Raw genomic sequence first — 20,154 nt, 5'->3', positions numbered from 1 at the left:
TCTAAATTGCTTATGGAGAGAGCTCTACGATGAAGGGAATCATATATTTATTTTAAATGTATTATATTGTATTTCTAACAAGTGGAAGAACATAATAACATGTTACAGGAACTACATTGTGTTGTGACAAAGTTATTTATGTCATGTATGTGCTACATCAGCATAAAATCAAATTGACTGTTTTAAAATGAACTGGCTCAAGATGGTAGCAGACTTATGAACTCGGAAAGGGATCAACAAGTTATCGCCTTTCGCGCTGTCAACCGCGAGGCGTTTACGTTACGGTGCGGATAAGTGTGCGTTGCATATGGAGTTTTAATACAAATAACGCTGACCGCCTCCACTTGATAGGGTAACGATTACGATCCCTTTCCGGGTTGATAAGTGTGCTACGTCCTTCACAATGCTTCACAATAATCACATCTACAGGATGGTCAGAAAAGTGACACTTAGTAAAGCTTTTAATCACTATTTGACTTAAAAGTCGACGATTATGCAAAAATATCGAAAATCATAATAAAGTAATTCATGAAGCACTAAAATTGGAAAACGGACTGGCAAAAATATGAAACTGAACCTCTCTTTTTTCACAACGACCAAAAACGTCATTCTCAGGGAATAAAAATTATCAACATTTCAAATAAAACCTCTAGCTTTCACCTATTTACATTTTGTGTATATACAGGAATATTTTCTAACCAAGTACATTACAAATAGTAGGTATATTTAAATTAACTATATCTTTGTAATCAATAATATTTACAAAAGGTCTAACTAACTCCAACTACAGTGCTTGTGAGTCATAATAAGTTTTAACTAAAATGAGACAACTTATTGATTGTTATATTGAACTTATTAAACAAAAGTCAAATATACTTTATTTGTACATTAAATTAAATACTAACGCAAAATGATATGATTCGCAAGTACTGTAGTTTCACAATTTTTAAGGGGCTCAATTTTGGCAATATTACATTTTTACTCACCTAAATTGGATAGATTTGTGATGAATAGAAATACACTTTTATTTAAGTCAATAAACATAAATAATCTCATATTTTGAGAAACGCCACGACCACTAAAAGTTTTAATAATCAGTACTATATAGAGTATCCACACTGTTGAAGTTCACCAAGAAATCTACACATTTTCGCATTGGGGTTTATTTGTACCCCAACACAGAATCGGTAACATTGGTACCCACGAAATTACACATTTTGATAGTGGGGTACTCGTGCACCCCAACACCGAATGGGATCCACACCATTGTTGATTATTTGTCATCATTTTCGCGATGGGGTGTATTTGCACCCCAGTCAATGTGCACTGTTGATTATTTGACATCATTTTTGCGATGGGGTGTATTTGTACCCCAGCCAATCCACACCATTGTTGATTATTTGTCATCATTTTCGCGATGGGGTGAATTTGCACCCCAGCCAATGTGCACTGTTGATTATTTGACATTATTCTCGCGACGGAGTGTATTTGTACCCCACACCATATTTGATTATCGTTCATCATTTTCGCGATGGGGTGTATTTGTACCCCAGTCAATGTGCACTGTTGATTACATATTTGCCAGCATTCTCGCGCCTAGAGACGAGTCTAGCGCGAGAGGCTCTTTTCTACCCCCACTTGGGGTCGTATTTGGTCCACTGGAAACTGGGCGCGAGGTACACACGGCGACCCCGCACGAAGCAGGACACGATGCCGCGGTACGCCGTGCGAGGAACGCCACTCTGTTTATGAATATGAATATTAAAAACTTATAATTATACTAAAACCACAGAATAATAATAAGTACTACGTACAGAAGTTTTACTTCGCGAAAGTATTTAAAAAATGTATGCTCAATGTCATTAACAATATGGTGTAATTTAGCCTGTCTCAAGAGTCAAGCACCATTTTGTTGACAAACGTCAGTGATCGGCACTGCGCCGAAGCAATAGGGCTGACTTCGGTAAAGTGATGTGACGTGAGGTGCCAAACTGCGGAAAATGGCGGAGGAAATACATGATTTAGCATGAATTATCATGAATAATATTAACTACTTATTTACCTCTCAGTGTCTTGAGGCAACTTAAAAAAGTACATTGTGTTTTTATTATTATTTAGGCAGTTAAATACTGCACAGTATTAAGTACACCATTTTCTTAAAAAAAATTCCATCATACACAAGAATACGCGTGCGTGAGTCAATGTTCGCTCGTATGTGAGGCCTTGTCGAATAGTATCCTGTAGGTGGGCCATCGTGCGTGTTTTGTTTTCGATGTAAACTCGCGGAGATGAACAGGCCTGCTAAAACGAACAAAAAATTGTCTCTAAAGAAAGAAAAGAAAGTAACAAAAAGAAATAATGTTTTCTTCAATCAGATCATCACTTTCCATCAGGTGAGAAGCATGCCAAGAGCTACCTTGTTATGAGTAATAACATAGAGTAACTGCTATTTTTCCCGAACACTATGATCCGGGCCTTTTCAAGGCGAGAGTGAATAGGCACTTACAGGGCAGATATGTACCATCCTAGACTGCATCTCATTTAACACGAGGTGCGATTGCGGTCAAATATCTGCCTTGTTATGCATAAAAAAACTTACTCTAAAGTCATCCATAAGCCCCAACTTCTTGGCCGCCTTCTGGTACGTCTGTGCATTGGAGTATGTCACTTTGACAGCAGGCGGGGAACCACCTGCGGGATGCGCTATTACCTCATCTGCTGTCATCTCGGGCAGCTCTCGCACTGTTGACGCTAGTGCTATAGAACATAAGTAACTTACCCTAAAGTCATCCATAAGCCCGAGCTTCTTAGCCGCATTCCGGTAAATCTGGGCGTTGGAGAATTTAACTATTATCGCCTATGGGATGCTCTGTCACCTCGTCAGTAGGGCTACTCTATCTGTCACTGCCACTCATGCTGGCATCTCGCTTTGCGCGAGAGGGATAGCAACATTCAAATCTTTGGATGACGTTTTTCTGAGCAACACCGCAGCTGTCATCGCTAATCCTAGAGCAATTTTAGAATATAACTCACTCCAAAGTCGTTCATAAGCCCAAGCTTCTTAGCCGCCTTCTGGTAAGTCTGCGCGTTGGAGTAATGCGAGTCTTCCCGCCTATGGGATGCGCTATCATCGATAGTGCTATAGAATATAGAACATAAGTAACTTACTCTAAAGTCGTCCATAAGTCCCAGCTTCTTAGCCGCCTTCTGGTACGTCTGTGCATTGGAGTATGTCACTTTGACGGCAGGCGGGGAGCCGCCTAGTGGATGCGCAATGACCTCATCCGCTGTCATCTCGGGCAGCGCTCGCACTGTTGACGCTAACGCTTCATCGTAGTTGTCCTAAAAGTTCCGTAAAAATAACGTAATAGTACTCTTTTAGTAGTGCTGGTTATAAAAAAATATACAGGGTAAAATGGAGCGTAATGAGAAATAGTAGTGGAATAGGCCCTATATCTGTATTATAGGGTAATGATGGTGGTGGTTTTTTAGGTAAAAAAAATATATTTTAAAAACAAATTCCAGGAAACACGACTAAAATAGTAACCACCTATTTTAGGCAAATAAATATTATTATTATAAATATTATGTTGGGGTCTATGGAACCCCAGTTGGGGTATATTGGCACCCCAAAATTATCAAAAGATTTAAAATTAAACGAAAAAGAGTGCATTAACCGGTACATTTCTAGAATATAATAAATGAAAAAGAAAGATAAATAACACTGGGGAACAGTCATTTTGCGGCATGGTAGTTTAGAGTCAATTCTGTATGCGGCTAGTGTGCTGAATACTAGAAAAATATTAGATTTGTCAAATTGACTCTAGATCTTGAGATAAATACTATTAACTGTTTATATGAAAAAAACCAAAGTAAAAATACCAATCTGTATAAAAAAAATATTTACACTAAGATCCTATTTAAGAACGATATAAAAATTAAAAATATATTTGATTTTCATCAAATAATAGAAAAAAAAACTACAAAAAGCTTTTTCTGTAAGCTTTTATGTTATGGTTTTGGTGAGGAAAATTCCATAATTATGGCAACAAATTAGATCCTTATGTGTTAAATTTTTCAAACAACCAATTCTGAAAAGCCTGGTGCTCTATGACTCCCCAAATATTGTTTGATTACTAAAACACAGCTTAGCCAAGCTTCAGATTCAATTTGTGTTATGTGGTTTACAAATACAGTGTCTTAATAAGAGTACGGATTTGCGGTCAATCGAATTTATTTTTTCCGTATTCAAACGGACGTTTCAGGACGTAAAGGACTTTAATTTGGCTGACTTTTGATCATTTTAGTGATTAGAAAGCTCAGTTCATATCTTTGGCTTTCCAAATTGAAGTCCTTTACGTCCAGCTTGACTCCAGTATGGCAAAGAGTCTTCACGAGTCTTGCAGACGATATTGGACCCCCAATATTTATTATTTTATGGAAGTTTTATAAGACAGTATGCTTGGTAGGTTTTTATCACTACCTCCGTGATCTTATTTCTTTGCTTTTGTAAGTTTAGAAGCCAAATATTAACAAAAACTGTTGGGATTGTAAACGCAAGTGTTGGCGACAGATCTGGTAACACCGGTGCTAGGCTGTGGTCTATGGACTGCAGCCTAGCAACGGTGTTAGCCATCTTGTTTTTGGATACTTTTCTGTTGCTTTGCCTTTTGTGCTTTTTATGTGATCTGAATACAGTTTCGTATTTTAAGCTGAGCATTTTCCATTTATGTAGCTAACAGCAAGGTTTTCATAATGAACTCATATTTTTGAGACAAAAAAGCTCTTTAAAAATTGATTTAAAAGACACAAACTGTTAATTTCAAGGTCTAGTAGCTGATTACTAAATTGTTGTAACTACAACTACACTAATACATGAGTAGAAAATAAAACTTAGTGGGTATAATCAAATTAATATAAGTTTAGGGAGGGTCGTTTAATTTTTTTCATTGATTTCTTGTGTCTCGTTTATCTCAAGAACCAGAGTCAATCCAAAGAAAGTAAATGCACACCATTTATGTCTAATACAAGTATTTACAAAATCCATTAACAAAATAGATGCCGCAGATTTTTTTATTTTTTTTGTTCCGCAGTGTAATTGATACATACCTTGAGCAAATAAGTAAGGTTGAGCGCTGTGAACTCGACATACTGCATGTTGAGTTGCATCGCACGCAGGTGCATATCGTAGAACAGACCCTTGCTTACACCGATCTGGAAAAGATAATGTTTTAGCGACTGATCCGGTTCGAAGGACCAAAGTCATCTTCAAGCGCATCAATTTCAGCAAAAAATAAAAAAAAAAGATAATTAGCTCGTATAACAACCACATAAGATGTTACAATGACTAGCTTGATGTGCTCTCATCAGTATACTAAACTAAGTAATAGATAATATCTACCTTTCCAAATGTGAAAGTTCTGGAGACTTCTGGCCTGATACAAGCCCGCCCGTCAGTATTTTGAGGATCTCTGAGCCAATCGTCGAAGAATCTTAAACAAATAGAAGAAATAATAAGTAAATGTTTTTGTTTCGCACCTCAAAAGGAAAAATGTCGGAAATTGTCCATCTCTCTTAGGCTGAGTTGCACCACCAAACTTTAACCGAAATTATAACGATAACCGGTGGTTTTTGTATGGAGTTTGACAGTTTTTTGACGTTTGTCAAAGTTAAAGTAAGATGGTGCAACTCAGCCTTAGTGTGTCAATTTGGTGAAATGAAGGTAGTGTCAAAAACAAGTTTTTCTCCTTGGCTCGTAAACAAAACTGTAAATGACGTCACACTTTCGTGCCAAAACTCCAAAAAGTCCAACGCCACTCACAAAGAGACCTACTGCGAGTGATGAACGGATAAGCGAAAAAGACGTATTTTGTCCAATGACCCCAAGCTACCCATCCTTATCGCTCGCGCGTAATTATGTTGCTGTCGCGCTCGCACACTCACAGCGGGCGCCCGTCGCACAGTCGCGACAGCAATATAATTACGCGCGAGCGATAAGGATGGGTAGCTTGGGGTCATTGGCCAAAATTCTACGTGCTCACAGACCGGGCTATAGAAAAAAAAAGATTTGAATTTGGTTTTCGAATTAAGAATATTATCTTTTTTTCCACTCACGCTTCAGGCCATTTAGCCTCTAGTTTGAGCCAGGTCTCCCTCCTCAGAGTCCAGCCGAGCCCGGGAAAGAAGTCGGTGCGATGCAGCAGCTCCGGATGAGACATATCGATCACATCCTTTTTGCCGTTGTCGTTCCACGCCGATATACACCTGTGAGAGTAAACGACAAATGACAATATGAGGGAATGAGCGTAGTTGAAAATTTTCAAGCCCGCCCGAACGGACGATGCCGCGAACCGCCAGTCTGCTTGTGACCACGGCTGCAGCATAGCAGCCGAAACGTCAAGCCGTGAGTACATAATGTAACTCAATAATAAACGTCGCGTTAAGACCCGTGTCTTACTATTTTAGTTGAAATGGTGGAACGCGAAAGTTTAAAATCTTATAAAGGAAAATGCATAAAAGCATTAGCAATAAAGATAATGGAGCAGGTAAGAAAAATGTTGTAAAATTCAAACTATTTTCACGCGTGCGAAGTCGCGGGCAATAGTAATCCTATCCTACTAATATTATAAAGGCGAAAGTTTGGATGTCTGGATGTTTGTTACTCTTTCACACAAAAACCACTGAACGGATTTTGTTGAAACTTGACAGTATTATTGTTTATAACCCAGATTAAGATATAGGCTATAATTTATGAAAAAATGTGACAAATAAATTTCAATAAATAAATAAGACGTGTCTAAAAAGCGCCATCTATAGTCATTGGTTAAAATTTACAGCGCTGGACAAACTACTGTTTTTGACGTTCGTAAATATTCATGCGGGTGAAGCCGTGAAACGCCATCTATCAACATGTTATCTAACGGGGGTAAACCGAGGTCCACGCGTACGAAGTCGCGGGCGGCCGACTGACACACTCATCACGAAATGTCAGAAACTACAAGTGCTAGGAGTCTTAAATTTTGCATGCATCCTTTTAGAACGTAGGTGCTCTCTAAGACGGGATATTTCAAAATTCCACTCGCCGCTAGTTTATGATATAACTTACCACAGGCTCCGGTCTTTGAGCAATAACGGATACGTGCCGAGGAAGTACTCGAAGAAATCTTGCGATATGTCCAGGTCATCTGAAAGAAAACATATTTTTTAAAATATTTCAAATAAGTGCTATACGCGTGCCATATTTTATTTATAGCCGTGTAAATCCGGCAGACCACTCTGGCAAGAGTGTAGCGACGAAGAAGAGAGATATCCGGCAGAGTGGAATAAGGCCAGCCCCTCTTTTCATGTGGATGTCGTAATAGGTGAATAATGGAGATATATGCGAACAGCAGGCTTTCCCTAACCCGTCTGGCGAACGTGGAGAGTGTAGGCCAAATCTCTGCCTCTGGTAAATAAAGGAGTAGATATGCGTTCTCCTGACTGGAGACTAAGACCTAATGATGCTTACCTTCGACAATAATCACCGCCTCATGCCCCAGAGTCTTGAACACATGGTTGAGCGCGAACCGGTAGTGCCTGGCGATCTTGTAGTACCCTCGGAACTTGACCTTGACCCGAGGGAGCGGGATCTCCGACTGGTCAGGCTGCTGGACCACTGTGATGGTGGGGTCGTCGTCTGCGAAGCTCTTTATTACTTGGTAGGTCGCGTTGTGGCCGCAGTCCTGGAAAGAGGCTTGTTTGTGAACTGTATACGACCAGAGTAAATACAAATGAGTAGGTCATCTTCATAGCATATTCATTATCAGCGCAACTCCCCGCTAATCCACGCAAAATTTTGTCAGTGTGTGCGTGCGCGCCGCATACGTATTGGCGCGCTCATATACAAACCGCGCTCGGTGCGTTTCTATGAAGATGACCTACTCATTTGTATTTACTCTGTATACGACTTAAGCTCATAGCAGACTAACGCCCGTATTCACAAACGATGCTTGCTTAAGTGAAACAGCAAATCGAACGTACAGCGTTGAATAGAGCTCTGTGATTGGTTCGTGTGTCAGACTGTACACGCGCACTATGAGACCTCATAGTAATGTTTGAGAATACGGGCGTTATCAACTCGGAAAGGGATCAACACCGTATCGCCTTTCGCGAGCCTGTCAATCGCGAAGCGAGGCGTTTACGTTACGGTGCGGATAAGTGTGCGTTGCAGTATGGAGTTTCATACAAACAATATTGACCGTTTTTTTATGAGTTTATAGATGTTTACTTTGACCTGACCGCAGACAGCAGTGTGACAAATCCTTAATCAGCATGAACATATTGTATGAACATTAACAATAGGCGCCGAATTGGTATCGGCGGATTTCAAACTCTGATTAGAAGCCAACGATAGATTAATAAAACCTAGATAGGTAAGCGCACGAAAAGTGAGGTAACTTTTAGACCTTTTAGTAGACCATTCTGGTCCACTTGAAAGTTGAAACTTTGTTGTTTTAATTAAATGTCTCATTAAATAACAAATAATAACATTTTATTACGATAAATGTGGATAAAAACTATTAAAAACCTCTCAATTTGGAAAAAAATCGCCTTTTTAACAACGTTTTGACAGTAATGAAATAAGATTTTTGCCTCACTTTTGACGAAGCGTTTGTACAAAGACTATTCATCTATTTTATTTATTTATTTTAGGAATTACAAACAAATGTGTTACAGAAATTAACTTATCTACTAGACTTATGTATTATTTATGTGGTAACACATCCCACTACGTAATCCACATATTGATATAGGTATGAAACCATGTAATATAAATATAGAGCGAGGCAATTACAATTAAGGTACACCTTATAAACGCATTATTATTCTAAGAAGCCAACCAAATTATCGGTCGATTAAAAGTATCTCTGTTGATTTCCTCCTACACTGACGTCAGTGCGTACCTTACTCACTTATTATAGGGAAAATGAAGGCAAAAAAATAAACCTACATTTACTTTTGCTGCAGTATCAAAAATACATTTTGTTCAAATTCGACTGACAACTTAATTCGATCGTCGCGTTGCTAGACATATTGACATTCGTGAATGGTTCATTGAATTTAGCAATCGCTTCACGGAGCCAAGTTTACTCATGATAGATGATCATATTTGGCAAATAGTTTTACTGTTCTGACTACTTCGTTCTCTCTAAAAATTCGCGACCACGGGCCGGAAGACGTAGCGTGGGCAGGCCCCGCACTAGGTGGACCGACGATCTGGTGAAGGTCGCGGGGGGTGCCTGGATGCGGGCAGCGCAGGACCGGTTGCTATGGAAATCCTTGAAGCCTTTGTTTTTTTTTCATGTGACAGGAGGCAAACGAGCCGACGGATCACCTGATGGTAAGTGATTACCGTCGCCCATAGACACCCGCAGACCCAGGGGCGTTACAGGTGCGTTGCCGGCCTTTATAGATGAAGATACGCTCTCTTCTTGAAAGCTTGCAGGTTGTATCCGTCCGGAAACACCGCAGACGACAGTCCATTCCACAGTTTGGTTGTACGGGGCAGGGGCTTTGTCCAGCAGTGGACGTCATTTTGCTATAACGAATTACTTCGTTATCACATAGTTCGCAAAAAAAACACCTCTAATACTTTCAAACGGTACAAATTGGACTGATAAGCGAGCCCGAGCCGCGATTATCAAGCGTGTAATAAAAACTGATATTGCATTATCATTACGTTAGATAACTGGCTAGTTTCGCTTTTAATGGTTGCATAGTATACCTATAACGTCACTTATGGAAATGCTGTAATATTTCAGGTGAAGCATTTGAATGAAAATTCAACAGCCTATTTTACATTACAACGTATTATTAGTTTTTCTCGACTAAACAAATAAAATGATAATAATTAAACTACAGCTTTGATTGAACTTTATTTTATAATAATTTTCTTAAAGGTTACTAAACCTTTGTTTGAACTTAACTTCGAATTCCTCCTATGTTCTTCTGAATTCTGATTAATTTCGTTGCGGGTCCTAAACTTTCCCTCAGGAAAAACTTGACCTTCACTGGTTGGGTTGTTATTGGCGGTCAAGCTGTAGATCCTGGCTACACAGGAGTTGCAGCGGTGGGAACGAGAGGTGGGAATAGTCCCGTTTGCATCACATAAAACCCCTAATAGTTTTTTGCACATGACAGTTGACAGATGTCGATAGCAACTTTGGGAATCGCTGCTCTTTAGATTAGATTAAAGGGCCTAGTGTGAGTTTACATCAAACGCGCTCACTAGTGAGCGCGTCAAAAATGACATTAAATGTATGACGGATTGTACAGCGCCGCTAGTGGGAAACTTTCAAAAACTAAAATTTTCATACATTTTTAAACGCACTCACTAGTGAGCCCGTTTGATGTAAACTCACACTCAACCCACTGTTATCTAATTTCTGCCAGAGCATTCTAGAAGTGGGAAATGTGGGAATATGAACTCACCTGGCTAACAATGATCGGGAACATGTCCTTATTAGGCCTGAACTTGACCAGGTTGTCCAGGCAGCGCTTGACGGTCACTCGGTCGCAGGCGATGAGCAGAACTGGGAGCACGAGGTTGTCTGCAAAGAGAATAATGTGCTTTAGTGTTTTGATAATAAAGTCTAAAGACTACTGTTGATTTATGGAAGAAATAAAAAAGAGTATGTAATGATACCAAACTGGGTTGGTGCGGCGTTAGTAGCAATTAAGTCTGTTAAACAAAGATGCAGCTTAGGGATCGATTGTTGTGAAGATTCTTGGGGGAGTCCCGCGATTTTCACCAGATTATCGGTCAACCGGAGCCCTGCCTATACTACATTTTCTGGTCCGGATTCAAGAATGAGTTATTTTAGCGACAGTCAGCTTTTGCTGCTAGATAAAGAACTTCCGCAAGGATCTCCTCAACAATAGGCTCTGCGTTCTTACCCTCACCTTCACCAAATTGCTGGTCTATCAAGAGGGAAGCTTTTTACACTATGTTTTCTGTTCTATATTATAGAACTTTTCTGTCCCAATGGCCATCAGTTCTATAAACTAGGTGCCCTGTGGTCATGCTATGGATCTCCTCATTTCTGCCCTTATTGGCTTACAAGAGATATAGTGACTATATGTATATTATAGCCTTAGCTGTACGATTTTTTCAAGTTGTTTATTTAAGTCACAATAAAATTCAAATTGTGTCGCGTTTTCCTTATTATGACAATTCTCGTAGTCAAATCAGAGCTAACGTCAGACATAACGACCAAGAGGTCAACTTATTTTGTTGTTATTGACTATCTTATCACAGTGCATTCGTACTGATTCTTCATCACATGGCCGCGATCAAATTACACATACAAATTGCTGTTTAATTGAGAATGAACCGGTTATTGTGACGATTGATTTTGATAATAGCATCCACCCACTTTTATGTGACGGATATTATCAGCATGACCTGGGTTATCGAGACAATATTATGTTCGATCGAACGAGTTTATTGTTCGGGGAATCTGTTTCAGACCCAAAGAAACTTTAAACGATTTTATTTATCCCGGTTTTTGAAAATAGGACACGCAATAAAGTCGAAAAGATAAATGGAAATTCACGTGTGAAGCCGCGGGGGGCAAAAGCTGGTTTAGCTTTATAAGATTTACAAATGCTTTCTTCAGATAGCCTTTGTTCTGTCAACTGGAGGGAAATCGAACCTTAACTTCTGTTGCAATTGAACACATCACTAGTGAAGTCACCCTCCGGATGTGACCCCATCTCTAGCCCTCTCTCCGCCATACTTTTTCCTACTGCGAGCATACTCTTTTGTAAAATCCATTGAGAACAATTATTATACATACTTATTTAAACTTTCAGTCTTTTAATTATTACTTCAGGTTATGGGCCCAGCCCCTGAAAGTAAAATTTTTTGTAAAAAGTTTAATTCCGAAAAGTACCGCGTAATAAAAATAGTTGAGGTTAGGTTGCCGCAGATAGTTTTCTTTCAGCTTATTTCAGCTAAAAGTACAATTCAGTTTCCGAGGCAATGTCGACAAATACAGTTCACATTGACAAACTGACCGGGAGAGAAAACTACAACACATGGAAATTCGCCGTAAAGTCATACCTCGAGCTAGAGGAGTTGTGGGAATGTATCGAAAATGAGGACGGCGTGGTAAATCCGAAGCTAGACCTGAAAGCTAAGTCAAAAATAATTCTGCTCGTGGATCCGATCAACTACATACATATCCAAGATGCAAAGACTTCAAGACAGGTATGGCTAAATTTACAAAACGCATTTGAGGACTCTGGTTTGACCCGAAGAGTAGGTTTACTCCGAGATTTAGTAAACACGACCTTAGATGGATGTTCAAACGTAGAAGAGTACGTAAATAAAATAATTACCACAGCTCACAAACTGAGAAATGTAGATTTTAAAGTCGACGATGAGTGGTTAGGAACTTTAATGTTAGCGGGTTTACCAGACCAGTATAAACCAATGATTATGGGTCTTGAAAGCTCCGGTGTCAAAATTAGTGCAGATTCAATTAAAACTAAATTGTTGCAAGAGGTCAAAACGGAATCTGATACTACAGTATTGTACACAAAGCCAAGAAACCCCCCAAAGAAATATAGTAACCCCACTAATAATCAGAATAAATCCCGAGGACCCCGTTGCTACAGTTGTAACCGATATGGACATTTGAGCAAAAATTGTTTCTCTAATAAGAAAGATTCTTCAAATGCTAATAAGAATTTTACTGCAGTTTTTTCAGCCAACACACAGAATGACAATGATTGGTATGTGGACTCTGGCGCATCCATGCATATGACGAGAAGATCTGATTGGTTGTATGCGGTAAAGACACCTCCGATACAAAGTATAAAGGTGGCCAATAACTCTTCAGTCACTGTACAGAAGATGGGAAATGTGGATCTCAATCTCTGCTGTAATAATGGTAAAAGAAACACTGTCCAGGTGAGAGACGTTTTATTTATTCCTGAGCTCAGTGCTAACTTGCTGTCGGTTAGTCAGCTAGTGAAGAATGGATGTCATGTCAACTTTCATAAAACTGGCTGTAATATTTACAATAAAGAGAAACAATTAGTAGCAACGGCGAGACTAACCAACAACATGTATAAATTGATTATTGCTGAAGGGAATGCATATGTTACTACCACTGATAGTTCTGAAACATTAGATGTTTGGCACCGTAGAATGGCCCACCTGAATTACAATGATGTGAAAAAGCTAGTAAATTGTACTGAAGGAGTGAAAATTACAAAAATTGATAGTAAAGCATGCATACCCTGTATAGAAGGAAAGCAAACTAGATTTTCTTTCAAAAATGAAGGCTCAAGAGCAACTTCACAACTTGAGGTCATACACTCAGATCTCTGTGGCCCCATGGAGTGTGCTTCAATGGGAGGAGCCAAATATTTCATTACCTTCATCGATGATTTCTCCAGAAAAGTCTTCGTGTACTTCCTGAAAAATAAATTAGATGTCAAAACTGTATTTCATGAATTTAAATGTGAAGTAGAGAATGAGTTGGGGAGAAAGATAAAGATTCTTCGCACAGATAACGGCACTGAATACTGTAATAAAGATTTCTCAAAATATCTTACAGATTCTGGCATCAAGCACCAAACGACGACGCCGTACACACCTGAGCAGAACGGCCTAAGCGAGAGGAAGAACCGTACGCTAGTGGAACGCGCCAAGTGCATGCTCAGTGATGCCAATCTGCCGAAGATGTATTGGGCTGAAGCCGTTAACACCGCTGCATACATTACAAACAGATCCCCATCTCGAGTACTGAATGACATAACACCGGAGGAGAAATGGTCTGGGAGAAAACCTAACATTAGCCACATGCGAGTATTTGGTTGCAAAGCGATGGTTCATATACCTAAGCAACAGAGACAGAAATGGGATGCCAAATCTACAGAAATGGTATTTGTTGGCTACTGTCAAAATACTAAAGGCTACCGATTACTAGACACGAAGAAGAAAGCAATTTTGAAAAGCAGAGATGTTATTTTCATAGAAAATTCGAATTTGACTCAACTTACCAAAGAGCAAGTCACCGAAACAGCTTCATCAAAGTTTGATATAAGTACTCCGAATGTAGTGACTGAAATATCGACTCTGGATGAATCTAGCTTGACAAATGATGCTCATGACAGTGACAGATCTATGTCTGAAGATGTTACTTACACAGATGCCAATGACAGGACATATACACCAAGTAGTGGCGAGATATCTGATGAGCATCAACATGTAGTTGAACAGAGCTCGAATATCACATTGAGACCAAGACCAAGGAGGAGACCTGTACGCTATGATGACTCCGATGACAATCTTCATGCATGCCTGGCTATGTGCGATGATCCGACAAGCTTAGAAGAAGCTTTATCATGCAAAAATTCAGAGAAATGGATACAAGCCATGGATGAAGAATACAAGTCACTGATAGACAACCAAACCTGGATCTTGACGAAACTGCCACCTGAAAAGAAAACAATACCATGTAAGTGGGTGTACAAAACAAAACAAGATGAGAATGGAAATATAACTAAATACAAAGCTAGATTGGTTATAAAAGGCTGTGCACAGAAGAAAGGAATAGATTATGACGAAATTTACTCACCTGTTATAAGGTACACTTCACTTCGATACTTACTTGCGCTTGCTACGAAGTATAACCTGGATATTGACCAGATGGACGCCGTTTCCGCATTTCTTCAGGGCGATATTGAAGAAGAGATATTTATGCTGCAGCCACCGATGTATGAAAATGGAAACAGCACCGATGTATGCTTACTGAAGAAATCTCTGTACGGCCTGAAACAGGCAAGTCGTAACTGGAACAGAAAATTGGATGGTACACTTAAAGAAATAGGACTTTCTCAATCCTCGATTGATCCATGCATTTACTACAAGATTGTTGGAGAAAATGATATAACATTTGTAGCTGTTTACGTAGACGATCTTATTTTATTCACCAACTGCAAATCTACAAAGGACAACCTGAAAAAGAAATTATGTGAAGCATTTAGCATGAAAGATATTGGTGAATTGAAATACTGCATTGGATTACATGTTACAAGAGACAGAAAGAAAGGTATTATGTATATTGACCAGAAGAAATACATACAGGAAATATTACAAAGATATGGTATGTCAGACTGTAAACCTGTCAAGACACCGATAGATCCTCAGACAAAACTACCTTCAACTGGCCAAGAAGAGGCAATTATGAAAAATATTCCTTACCAAGAAATCATTGGATGTCTGCTTTATTTGTCTCAAGGCACAAGACCAGACATTAACTATGTTGTAAGTTACCTAAGTAGATACAATAACAAACCGGAAATGAAGCATTGGGTAACTCTGAAGCGTGTATTGAGATACTTGAAAGGCACTGAGAACTACTGTTTGTCTTATAACCAAAATAGACATGAAGAAATAGTTCATGCTTACTGTGACGCAGATTGGGCTAACTCTGAAGAAGACAGACGCTCCTGTACCGGCTACACCTTCATCTTTCAGGGAGGATCTATATGCTGGAACTCGAGGCGTCAGCCTACCGTTGCGCTATCAACGACAGAGGCAGAGTACATGTCACTGTCGGCATGTACTCAAGAGGCTGTGTGGCTCCAACAGCTCCAACAAGAATTCTGGCCACACCTGGCGTGTCGCCCTATTGTCATTTATTGCGATAACCAAAGTTGTATTAAGCTTTCAGGTACCGTTGGTTACAATAGTCGGACGAAGCACATAGACGTCCGACACCATTTTGTCAGGGACAAAATCAATGAGAGGAAGATAGAGGTTCAGTATGTCAGTACTGAAGAGATGGCTGCCGACGTGCTGACCAAAGCGACTCCACAAGCCAAGCTGCGCTACCTCTCCTGCAAGATGGGCCTGTGTTCAAGGGAGGATGTTGCAATTGAACACATCACTAGTGAAGTCACCCTCCGGATGTGACCCCATCTCTAGCCCTCTCTCCGCCATACTTTTTCCTACTGCGAGCATACTCTTTTGTAAAATCCATTGAGAACAATTATTATACATACTTATTTAAACTTTCAGTCTTTTAATTATTACTTCAACTTCGAACTCCTATGTTCTTCTGATTAATTTCGTTGCGGGTCAAATGACAGTTTAACTTTTCCCCTGGACAAACTTTATCTTTACTGGTATAAGTTTTTATTGGCGGTCAAGCTGTAGATCCTGGCTACACAGGAGTTGCAGAGGTGGGAATAGTCCCGTTTAAATGCTTTCGTCAGATAGCGATTTGCATTTGAAACAGCGCCTATAATTTCGACTTGGGCGCTGCGAAATCTCACTCTGAAACTAAGTCAGGTGTAGGTACTTACTTATCTCTCTAAACATTGTTATCGCACTCATGAATTAATAGAGAAAAGAAAATTTCCTATCACCGTATAACTTAATTTCCATTATGGTGGTGTTAACCAATAGTCTAGTAACGGTAACATTCATTAGAATTGGAAAGCACCTAATACATAGTTGGAATTCTATAGCGCGCCGTACTTAAGCCCTAAGTAATGGACCCAGGATTAGCAAGCTGAAGTGGCAATGGGCAGGGCACATAGTACGCAGAACTGACGCCTGATGGGGCAGCAAGGTTCTGGAGTGGAGGCCGCATACCGGAAAACGCAGCGTGGGACGTCCACCCACAAAGTGGACCGACGACATCATAAAGGTAGCAGGAAAGCGTTTGGACGCAGGCCGCTACCAACCGGGTAACATGGAAAGCATTGGGGGAGGCCTATGTTCAGTAGTGGACGTCCTATGGCTGAATGGCTGAGATGATGATGATGATGAATGGACCCAGAGTTGTACCCCCAGTTACGCCCGGTCCACCAAAGCGGAGCAGAGCGGAGAAGTGTCGGCCTGTCAAATTTTCTGTCAAAACGCGACTCTCCCATAGATTTTGTATGGCAACACAAGAAAGTGACGTCACTATTTTGTCAGCTCAAATTAAACTACTTGTTCAATTGCAATGCAACCAAAAATCTTAATTTACAGGTAATTTTAAGGCCAGAATGAAGTGTCTTTTTAAAAATTTGTGACGTTGAATTATTGGGGAATGGTGACAAATAGTAAATTTTTAATAGAAATTATTAATAGTCCCATTAGCCCCTCGTCTTAAGCTAAATAAGCTTGTGTTACGAGTGAGCTCACTACAATAGTCGAGCGGCGGTGGGATTCGAACCCGCGTTCCTCGGATCTCGAGTCGGCCACTCCGACCCATTCACCGTTCGGCTATCGTGGCTATACTAATTGCTCGGAAGAATGCAGCAATTTTCTCTATATTTGGTTTAAAAATGTATTTATTATTCTGTCAACATGTGAACGTTGAAAGCCGTTAAATGAACCACTTTGAAAGCACGTGTAAATTAATGTTAAGGCAGGTGCTTACTATGTGTATGCATTATATTTTCTTTGATAGGTCTTTTTTTATTGTATTGAATTTTTGAGTTAGGTGTGTTTTATGTACCAAAATATCACCATGTTTTATAATATTTCATAAATTAATTACATACCTAATAATTATGGTTTACATGTCTATGTACTCTTTAATTTCAAATATTTTGTACAATTAGTTAAGAAAATCATCATAAACATGCATGATATAGAGACAACGTAAGTGCCAAATATAACGTTTTATCATTTTAATTTGTAGTTCAAAATAAAAGGTGACAAAATAGTGTGTCCACAGCTTTTGGTCCACAAGTATACATCACGGTTGACGCAAAACTATGTCAACAAAATATTACAATAGTTGATTATCGCACGGTTCACTGAACCAGCCATTTGCACAGTTGTGACGGAGGCCTCTTTATTATAAACTGTAGTTGCGTTAATAACGGTTTCTTTTATTAAAACATACTGTTTTTCTTAAAGATTTATTCTACGTATTAAATTCTAATTAAGAGTTCAAATATTTTTTCAGTAACCTATATTAATGTCAGTATTCTTTATGAAATTATTTCAAGAAATAGCCTCTTAAAAGTTTGTTTCGTTTAATATTCTTCTGGTTTACCCAATGTATTTATTTAACAAATTACAAAATAGAACGGCTTACTACATCAATGAAACGAGGAAATAAAACTTATCAAGTTTAGATTGAAATTTCCATTGATAACCTATCAATATCAATTTTATACAATATTTATAAAATTTCATGGTCATCTACAGACAAATTGATTGTTGACTCAGTTACATGGGACATGCAACTGGGCATAAATCTCATAAATTGACCTTTAGAAAATCAGAAAATTTTTGACTCATTGTCAATTTATTATTAAAAATAATAGCACCAAAATAGTACTTACTCAGTGAATACTCCACATTGTTGTCCTTTATATCCTTGCCTTCCTCCTTCGCTTGAGATTTGGCCTTCAAGTGTTCTTTAACTCTTGCTAAAAGCAGATTACTCTCAGTCATTTGCTGCTCCACCTGTTTCTGGAGATTGTCTATCCTGTTCTCTATATCCTGGACACTATTCTTGCTGGAGAGAGCCCCAGGCACGTCTATGACCGAGGAGTACATCACAGCCAGCCAAAACACCACCATAAGTGCTCCAGCGACCGTCAACCTACGAATATTTACGCGCATCTTGACAGTCTAGCTAGTCCGACTAACTAATGAGATTTCACAGGCATTCCGTCAAAACCACGTCCATGGCCAGTACACGTATGACTCTGTGATACGTCCAGCCAAATCACAAACAGTAAACATCTCACAGAATACTCAGACACGAATATTTTACACAAATATTTATTGCTCTCAAACAGTCGAGAGATGAACGGTTTTGTGCGCAAGCACGTAGATTTTTGGGACTTTACAACACAATAGACGCACTAGAAATACAGCAACAGGATATTGTGAAATTGTTATTGTGAATATTTGTGTTATAATTGAATAATTGGGAATTCGTCGACGAATCACGAAACCACGGCCACCGATCGCCGACACGTCAAAAACCTAATGACAGCTGGCTTCAGTGTGACCAACACAGAATTTGCTGTCACAAAAACTACCATTCATAAATCATACATAATACCTGCTTAAAAATCAATTTGAAACAACCAAGCTTATTTTTACGTAATGGAGAATCGAAATACAATGTTTTCATTACAATACAACAGTGGCATAAGTAGTTTTAAATAATGGTCAATGCATTAATTACAATGAGTGCGAGTCGTAAGAAAGAAATAAAACTACTAAAATAGAAGTTTTTAGAAATTGTCAAGAAGACTTCCTTTGTCATGAGTGAAGACTTCCTGCTAAATGAGATTAAGTAACAAAATTACATTTTTGCTTATGAGATCTTAGATTAATAGATAGAAAAAATATGAAAATCTTGTAATTTCAAAGTTGATTTGAGAATATTTTAATACAATCATCTAATCTTTTTTTTTTATTAAAAAGGCTACACTAACGAACAAATTAAAAAAAGATACATAGTACTATTTCATTTAATTATCCAGGTCTTTTTTACATCATCTGGAATAAAATATCACGTTACATACTCTGATAATCGATCTTAAGGCACAAGTTTCGTGGTGACGGGAGTGTAAGACTCCGCGTTAAAAAAATAATGTGGTATAGTAGTAATACCACCTGATTCAGACCCAGAGGTTCCGGGTTCGATTCCCAGTCTGAATATCTTAGGGGTCATAATAATTATTATGCTTCAATAAGCTTTGTTTTTCACAGAATGGGATGATAGTACTCGTGTGCGTTCATTCCAAATAAACCCCATCTTATTAGAGCATTCCTGACTCTGGAATCCTGAGTAAAACCACGATCAACAAGCTGTTAGGAAGCAAAGTACTTAACACGGCTTCATTAATAAATTCTTGAAGTTTTTCTTTCTCTTTCATTGTGTATAAAAACTCCAAGTTATGCGACTAAGGCAGGCGGTTCCGGATCATAAATATTTTGCATCTCTCTATGTTTTCCAAAGAATTCCTGCGCTTCAGCTGTCTCAAACGGGCCTAGATGCACCGTGCTCATACTGCTCATAATAATATTAAAGTATCAGCCTGTATATATTATATACAGGCTGATACTTTAATAAATGTGCTATCTCGGTAACAACATACTAGTATTAGTGTCCAGATAAATTCGCAAAAAAA

At 38.9% G+C, this 20,154-nt stretch overlaps 1 protein-coding gene across 1 annotated transcript; it reads right to left on the bottom strand.

The window, feature by feature from the left end:
• Positions 1-1,382: 1,382 nt before the first annotated feature.
• LOC135084921 (alpha-1,3-mannosyl-glycoprotein 2-beta-N-acetylglucosaminyltransferase) lies at positions 1,383-18,989 on the bottom strand. The gene is made up of 9 exons (XM_063979666.1): positions 18,346-18,989; positions 10,471-10,589; positions 7,508-7,721; positions 7,106-7,184; positions 6,115-6,264; positions 5,402-5,492; positions 5,110-5,214; positions 3,169-3,342; positions 1,383-1,742 (listed from the first exon to the last, which is right to left on the bottom strand). The coding sequence occupies exons 1-9, from the start codon at positions 18,626-18,628 to the stop codon at positions 1,629-1,631; spliced, it is 1,329 nt and encodes a 442-aa protein (XP_063835736.1). The 5' UTR covers positions 18,629-18,989; the 3' UTR covers positions 1,383-1,628.
• Positions 18,990-20,154: the final 1,165 nt, after the last annotated feature.

The sequence above is a fragment of the Ostrinia nubilalis genome, chromosome 27 (genome assembly GCF_963855985.1).
Source record: "Ostrinia nubilalis chromosome 27, ilOstNubi1.1, whole genome shotgun sequence".
Lineage (NCBI taxonomy): Eukaryota > Metazoa > Arthropoda > Insecta > Lepidoptera > Crambidae > Ostrinia > Ostrinia nubilalis.
Note: the sequence above shows the minus strand (reverse complement) of the source record. Positions and strands in the feature narration are given on the sequence as shown.